Source organism: Buceros rhinoceros, unplaced genomic scaffold (genome assembly GCF_000710305.1).
Source record: "Buceros rhinoceros silvestris isolate BGI_N320 unplaced genomic scaffold, ASM71030v1 scaffold4431, whole genome shotgun sequence".
Classification (NCBI taxonomy): Eukaryota; Metazoa; Chordata; class Aves; order Bucerotiformes; family Bucerotidae; genus Buceros; species Buceros rhinoceros.
In genome coordinates, this window is record NW_010394683.1 from 33,158 (window position 1) to 41,647 (window position 8,490).

Below are 8,490 nucleotides of genomic sequence, written 5' to 3' on the forward strand. Positions count from 1 at the left end.
GGAATGGTACAGTGGTAGCTTAGGTATTATCCTGACAGGCTTACAAGTCTTGTCATCTCTATAGAACTATTCCCCATAGCAGGCCTTTTCTCTCCATCATTCCTGGTAAAGATACTGCAGTCTCCTGAGAGGGTTCTTCATGACGTCTAGACCCCAAAATTGGATAGGATTGGAGTGGGTTTCTTTGTTTCTTTAAAAGGATTTTTCTCCCTTCTGCTAAGGGAAGAAATAGCATTACAACCCCATTACAAACCCCGAAGTTTCAGTTGGCCACAGAGCAGAGGTGTGCCCGGCGTAGAGTACGGCTAAGTTGTGCACAGGATAGAGTAGAGTTGTGCTTGGTGTTGAGCTGTCCCTGGTGTAGGGTTGAGTTGTCCCCAGCGCACAGTTGTCTCCGGTTTAGACAGGAGCTGGATTCCAGAACTGGATTCAGGAATGCATGGATTGGAATCGAAGGCAGAATGGACAGAGTCCTCCTTGGATCCCAGCCACTGAAGAAGAGAGCTTGACCCACGTGATCCCTCAGCTTTATATTGACTATGACATCTACTGGTTGGTCAGTGCAGGGTCACCTGTCCTGTCCGCTCCTCCCCGCACGTGCAGCCTCTCACTCACTGCACCCCCAACGTGGGACACAGGATTTAGCAGTGAACTTGGTCTCCCCAGCCGTCCACTCACTGCACCCCCAACGTGGGACACAGGATTTAGCAGTGAACTTGGTCTCCAGAGCCTTCCAGCGCATCAGTCCCTGGCAGTGACTGTAAACATCCAGCGCTGTCACTTCTCGAAGCAGACGCTGTCTGCAAAAATATGCCATGAACTCCAGGAAGTGCCGTCAGCTGAAGAGACTGAGCTGGAAAGTGAAATCTCTGAACAGGACGAGTTCTGTTCTATAACTCAAACCAGGACATACTAGAACCCCAGAATATCACCTTTCTAAATCTTGGCCGGCAAATACTACTTTTAGTATTTAAGACTTTTCAGCCTCTGAAATGCTGTGAAATGGGGAAAGGACTTGAAGATCTTCCAAAATTTGAACAAAATATATGAGATGACTTTTGAGGCCAGGCAACCATGACAGCATCTTTCTGGGTAAATTTTCTGAAGTTTAAGGAAGCAGGCTGGTATTACTTGTTCAGCAATTTGACTGGAGGCAAATGGGAAACGTAAATATATGTTTATACTCCCTCAAAGTTTAATCCAGTGTATCCTGCAGCTGTCCTAAGTGTGTCTGGTAGGTTTCAGCATAAGCAGAGCTGTCTTGAATAAATTCCAGCAGATGAACCTGCCTTCATTTGAAAAGGGAAAGAAGGCAGGACAACCGGTGCCGCATTCCAAGTCCTCACTGTCATACAGTTCAGTACTGGAGATGCATCTTCTGTGATGAGACCACTTTTAATGGGTCTTCCAGTGGAATTGCTTTTACTTGTCATTGAGGACTCCAGGTGACCAGTGGGCTGAGGGAGTGACGGATGATGGGAGCTAATCAGGATCTGGCCTTCCTGCAGCGATGACCTTGTGTTCTGTGCAGGTGGGGTTTGAAGCTGTTTGGGATTTGATGCAAAGGGGTAGAATGGGGCACGGTGGGGCTGCACTTCCTGTGCTGTCATGTTGGTCATCCTCAGAGATTATGTAGACTTTCCGTTATTCCTTTACAGATTTACTGTCCAACAGCAGTCTTAGGCTTGCCTCTCTGGAAGCTGGTTCTCCCTGTACACGCTTTTATCCACAGAGTGTATTAAGTGGGTTGCCCTTCTTACTCTGAGGGGTAAATGATTTTAACATTTAAGTCACAGGAGCGTTTATGTTGCTTCCTGACAACAGAGCAGCTTCTCACCCTGCTGCCCACGTGCACATTGCTTAACACGAGATGACAGGATACTCTACCATAAAAGAGAATTGTAATTACCTTGCTAATGTCACCGTATTGCCGTCCAGCAAGGCTCGGTCAGCTAGTACAAGGCAGCCACCCACGCTCTCTGCTCCAGTAGTGTCCCAGCAGCCCTTCTACTCTGTGAATTAGACAATGAAGTCATAACCATCCCCTTTGTATTAATTAATGTTGGTACAGAACACTTTGCATGTGTTTTATGCTGCATACGTTAATCAGATCTATTTTCTGCTGGAGATTTCTTTTGCTTAATGAGAAAGACATGTGCATGCCTTCCCTTTTTACCGGTTTTCCAGTGCAGGGTATGAGGAATACTGTAAATATGCACAGACCGTTAGTAATTCAATTTATATAGTCAAAACCAAATGACAGTTCTGTGGAGTAAGGATTAGGCTGTACTTGTGTTTTCCTTAGGCCTTTGTACAGGACAGTGCTGGCACTGTCCAGTGTGCAATCGAGATGGGGGAGTTCACAGTTCAGTTCAGCTGCGAACATTTGCAACTGGTTGGCATCCCGTTTGGGGACCTCAGGAGGAAAAGGGCGTTGTCAGAGAGATGAGAGAGACTGCTGCTTTCCTTTAAGAGAAAAGAAAAGGGCAGAAATACTCTAGTCAAAACAAAAATCAGTTAGATGTTCTGTTAAGATATGTGCATATATCGGTCTATTCTTGCTACCTGTAGAAGAGTTTTGTAAGAGCTGCGGTTAAACTGGAGTCAATAGAGTATCTTTGTGTTACAGATTTTCTCTTAACAATTGGAATTATGATTCTGCTTTAGACACTGGTCATGTGATTGGGGTAAATTCACTCTATCAGAGTGATCACTTTGCAGCTGGAGCTCTCTAGATGGGCTTTCGTAACATTTTTGAGCTTTTTTTTCCTTTGGACACCACTGTACACTCTCGGTGGTTCAGTGGCTGTGTAAATCAACTGGCTGGAGGCAGCTCTTTGGAACATCTCCACATCTTCATAAAGCACATACTTCTTCCTTTTGCAGGGACATTCCTGTAGACTTCAAGTACATAGCTGAGCCAAGCATGCATTCAATGCCAGCCGTGACTTTGTCTCCAAATGGTAGGTTAACGCTTTTCTGCCTTCTTAGGTCTGGTTTACATAGATATGTCTTACTGATTATCTCTCTGCAATGTTGCTGTCTTGCATCCCGCTGTCACCCCACACTATCCCCCGCAAATCGATGTGTGCATTTATTCCAAGATCAGACCGGATCTGGTTTTGATTTAGAAGTCTTAAGAAGAAAAAGATGTCAAAATGAGGGATTGTGTCAGGGTAACTGTATCAAGTTAAATTTAGACCTTCATTCAGACAGGGCAAAATGACTTTCCTTTCATAGATGTGCTCTTTGCTGTATTTACAATATTAAGAGAAACAGTGGTGGGAATTGACAATGGCTGCGAAGTACTAAGCAAGTTCAGCAGTCTTTGCGGTTAAAGCAGAAACCGATGTTGTACCATATCCCGTTAATGCTCTTCCTTTCCATTCTGAACATAGCCCAAACAACTCGTTCATAGGAGAAAGCCCAAATTATCTCGGTGTTCATGTTAATGTTTCGCTGGTGTTTATGCCCTTCAGTTAGAGACAAACCAAAGAAGAATAAAGCTTTAGTGCTTCTGATAATCAGGGAAAATCCTTCTAACAGGACAAAAATCTCTGCTATCTGTTTTGGCCAAAATTAAATAGGTTTAGTATCAACATTATTAGAGGGTTGCCAGATTTACAGTTAACAGTCTCGTTATGCTGAGTAGTGGCTGATCAACTTGTTGCACAGCTAATGTTTTCAGACAGCTATCAGCATCAAATTGTATTTGCTTTGCAGTGTAGATACTTTATTCTTCCACACTGAAATACTGGGTTTCTCATTCTTTCTCCTGCTCTGGCTGGCCAGCATTTGATTTCTGAGATGAGGCAGTAAATGAGGTTAGGAATGCAGTGGTCACCTTTTCAGCTCAAGACATCACCTGTCACATTAACTAATGTCTTGAACTACAGTAATCCAATATTACACAAAACAAGTTCTTTCAGAATAGTTATGGTACGGATGCTGCCAGACACATCATGCATCACTTTGGACTTAAATGAGTCCTTTACAGAGAAGTGAAATTAAAATTGTACAGATGTGGAACTTTTCTGCTTAGGGTCACTGATCTGTGAATCTCATCAATTAAATTTTTCCTCCTGAGTGATGCAGGAAACAGACCTTTTAAAAAGCAGAAGAGGAGATTAACGTGCCTGAGGTACACACTTGATTTGTTTCTTTGGGAGGCTGAAGAAAATCCTCAAATTCCAGCTAGTAGCTGGAAGTGTGATCATTTTTACAGTCAAGTCAGCACATTTTATGTTATCGCTGTTTGTGCAAAGCACTGTAAAGACAGTGACGATACACAGAGTTTAGGGCAGAAGTCTGGTCTACAGTGTTCTGTGGCGCGTCATCTTCACTGCATTCTCAAACAGGAGTTAAATGCACTGCCAACATGCAAAATGAGACATAGTTAAAATTAGAAAAGCCTGATTTATGTTTTTTCTTTTCATGAAAGTATCTTGCAAAAATAAATCATAAATGAAAGGATTTTCAAACTCATGAGTCTACCTTAGGCCTCATTTTCCCCTAAAGAAAATAAGAGATGAGCATTTTAGAGTACCCGCAAAAGAGGTAATCAAATAGGTTGCAGCTAGATGCATTTTTTCCCCTCATCTCAATTACTTGATTATGTGCACCAACAAGCTTACGCAGTAGCTAAAATCCTTACCAGTAAGTCAGTGGGCTTGATACAACAAGGTGTTGCAACAGCCAGAGCTTTAGAATAAAGAGTTTAGAATAATTCTAGAGTCCCGAGTGCATTTTGCAGAAGCAGGCATCCCAAGTGCTGTCAAACAGAAGGTTTTGCCTCTTGGCAGAAGCCGTATCAGCTGCTACCTAGAGCCCCGATACTTAATGAAAATCTGGATTAAGGTAGCACAAGAAGAGTTAGAAAAATCTCATAAAACATTCCAGTTTTCTGTTTCTTTAGATGCAGCACTCTGATATCATCTTTGTTTATTGCATCATTAGGGAAGTGGTTGGCTTGCCAGTCGATGGATAACCAAATTCTGATTTTTGGAGCGCAGAACAGATTCAGATTAAACAAAAAGAAAATTTTCAAAGGTCACATGGTAGCGGGCTACGCTTGTCAAGTGGATTTTTCACCTGACATGAGGTAAGTTTTTGCGAGAATGAGCTTAATCTTAAAGCTTGCTGGCGCATACACCAAATTCCCTTTTGAATCCTCTGCAGCATTCACCAGTGCACAGCTCTCCTGTTAACTCAGAGTTCTCTAACCAGGCAGCAGAATGGAAAGGTTACTCCTGTCATTTGGATAGGACTAAGTTATACTCAGTGGTTGCTCCGAGCAACACTTAAAAAACAGCCCACGTAGTCTAGATTCCCCATTCTGTGAGGATGATTTATGCTGCCGTTAAACCATCCAGAGCCTCCCGCTGTTGTGCCCAGCCCTGCTGCAGGATGGGAGGCTTCCACTTCTGACTTGCATCTGGCTCTTGTTGCACGTGGTCTGCAGCGCAGCGTTTATTCCCACAGTACTCGCCTGTCTAGAATACCTGGGATTTGGACTCACCCGGTTTCCCCCGTTTGCAGGTCTAGTGTGGGTATCCTCACTTATTGTTCAGAGAACAATCTTTTCCATCCTGTTTGCTTAGTAATACACCCATACACTTACCACTGTATGTACAGGAGATACTCATTACTGTAAAAACCAGAGAATAACTTCAGCAAAGCTGGAAGAAAAAGTGGTGAGAAGTGTCAATAAATTTTAGAGGAACTTCTGGCACCTTCTCTTTCGCTGATGTATTCTCTTTAGTTCCAGTAACAGAGTGTACAGTATAATCGCATTGCTTAGCACACTCACCTCGCAGCTGATGGATCACCTTCTGCGGGACTTGTGTGCCCTAGAGCACAGCATGGATGCTGATTTCTTTGGTAGGTGTGTTTGCAGCCTGTCAGACAGGAAGCTCTGTAGGTGAAGCTCTTGCATTGCTCAGGGTAGCAGTATTACAATACAAGCAGTCTCCACACATGATACAGCTTTCATTTTAACCCTGTCAATACAGCTATGTGATATCTGGAGATGCCGATGGAAAACTTAACATCTGGGACTGGAAGACAACAAAACTCTACAGCAGATTAAAAGCACATGATAAAGTCTGTATCGGCGCAGTGTGGCATCCACATGAAACGTCTAAAGTCATTACATGTGGCTGGGACGGTCTTATTAAACTATGGGACTAAAGAGGATGGTATGAAGATCTCGATGTCAGTCCTGCATACCTGTGATCAGAGTGAATTCTGCTCCGAGGAGGACGGCTAGATGTTTGTAGTACTGCAGGTCTCAGCTAGCTGTATATATGCACTAGAAAACGGGGTATCTTCAGGAGTCACCGCGGAAAGGAGATGGTTCTAAATGTGACCTCGGAGTATGGGAGGCTGAGGTCATCTGAAGCATGCAGAATCAAGTGTTCATTTGTCATGTCACTTTTTGTGCAAAACATTCTTGTAAAATAAAATAATTTTAAGCAAAATCTATTTTTGTTGTTCTGGCTGTCAGAGATGTGGGGAGTTAAAGGAGAAAAGCAGCAATTGTGTAACTCTCTTCCCGAGCAGTAATCTCTGATACCTACTGCAGTAGAGCTGGAAAAGATGCACTTGTTTACCCGTGTTCGGGGGGTGTTTTATTGTCCCCCCAAAACCTCTGCCTTTATAGAACACAACCATGCTTGCTAAGATCTGTTAATTCGCAGCAGAAATGAACAGCTAATCAGAGACCAGCAGTCGTCAGATGAACTGTGTCGTGCTTGAACTCTTGGTTTCCGTCTGTACTTGTATCGTGCTGATCACCAACTTTCATCCTCACGAGGACTCCTCAGGTTCAAGATTTTGCTTGTAATGCCTGTGTGTTCCATGCCGTTTTCCCTCTTCCCGGCTGCTGTTACCTTCCAATAAGCGTGACCTATTAGACAAGGAGTATCTCTTGTTCAGTTTGGAACACACCATGTTATAAACCCCGTAGAGTTTTTGACAATTTAATGTATATACATGTCACACTTTTTCCTCCTGAAAGAACTTATTTTTAATAAATCTTTTCATAAGAAGTCTGCTTATCTTTATTTGGTTCATCTGTCTAGCAGTGTCCATATAAAATATTTCTTACCCTTTTGTATTTTAACTTGCAGTTGTACCAGCATTCGGGTAAACTGTTCCTACAGAACTGATGCAAGCTGGAAGCAAGAGAAAAAAACACTTATAACTTCCTCTCCCCTCTGTTTTTGAGACCATAATTGGAAATAAAAGTGGGTAACAAATTTGTCCCATTGATTAGTTTTTAATGACAGTTCTGAATTACACTATATTGTTTACTGTAAATCCAATCACAGCTCGTCAATTACAAACAACAGCAGAGGAGTCTTTGCCTTAACTGACGACGGGACAGAAGATAGGCTCTTCTTCATAGGCTCACCTTCCAGAGGTGAGATGCAAAGAATCTGAGTGCGTAGACTGAAGGAGACGGGTTGGTTGTTTTGTGGGGTTTGTGTTGGTTTGGGGTTTTTTGATTGACTAACAAGACAATTCTGTTCTTTCAAAGAGTGCTTGGTGAAGTTAGACCCTTGCCAGCGAACGTGAAGCCTACGCATTTTTAGACCAGCGCTCTGAAGCTGAGCTTGAGAATCTCCTCTGTCCAACCGTTTTCTTCTTTCAAATGCATTTCCTGAACGGATATGTGGCAGCCTGCCCTGACTATTAACAGCTTGTAAGTCCAGGGAGTGGGGGAGCAGGGGAAGAGCAATGAATCACGCATTCCTGTGATTCATTTTTGTATTAGCTTCCCGATCAGAAATGTCTTTTCACAAATGCTTAAAAGCCTTTAAATCATAATAGACAATGGTTCTGTTTTTCCACGTGTCACCTACCAGGCAGAAATACATATAAATATACATAGATGTGATTGTGTTTACTAAGTATGAAAATAAGTATAAAATTCAGTAGTAATATACTGACTGTTCCCTTTGGGGAACAAAATTAAGCAATGTTGCCTCAATCAAACCTGCTGGAGTTGATGAATTGGGATTAAATGTTTGCACCAAGCCCAGAATCAAAATTCCCCTAGAAACATTCAGATAAAATCCTTTGTCCCTCGCAGTGGGTCGCCCTCTTAATCTTCTGTGGAATTTCTCACATCTGCATCGAAGCCTGCAGGGGGAATTTTTATGAGGATAATTCCCTCTTGTCAGCTTGAGAGTTGCAAACCCCAGAGCTCACGTTGTCAGCTGGTTTTCTGTGCACGAGGATAGCTGGCCTAGGTCTGTGTGCTGCGGGTCTGGACTCGTCTTTCCAGCAGCCACCTGGGAAGAGATTTCTTGCTGGGCTAATGAACTCATATCATGTCCTTCTCGTATCTTCTGAATTTCATGTTCCTACAGAAATTCATCTGTTATTAATGTTGGTCAGAACAAGTCTAGACCGAGACCCGTAGGCTGAATGTGGTGTCTGTGCAGAGGGAGCCAGGGAAGAGGCAGCACTGGGAGGAAAGGGAAG

The 8,490-nt window shown here is 43.1% G+C and overlaps 1 protein-coding gene across 1 annotated transcript in view; it reads left to right on the forward strand.

The window, feature by feature from the left end:
* CDC40 (cell division cycle 40) overlaps positions 1-6,197 on the forward strand; it is a gene marked incomplete at its 5' end in the record, with an annotated part of 30,506 nt that extends 24,309 nt beyond the window's left edge. Inside the window, 3 exons of the mRNA XM_010145288.1 lie at positions 2,887-2,963; positions 4,957-5,101; positions 6,012-6,197. Coding sequence (XP_010143590.1) covers positions 2,887-2,963; positions 4,957-5,101; positions 6,012-6,189 — 400 coding nt within the window. The remainder of the gene's footprint in view (positions 1-2,886; positions 2,964-4,956; positions 5,102-6,011) is intronic.
* Between the last annotated feature and the right edge of the window lie 2,293 nt (positions 6,198-8,490).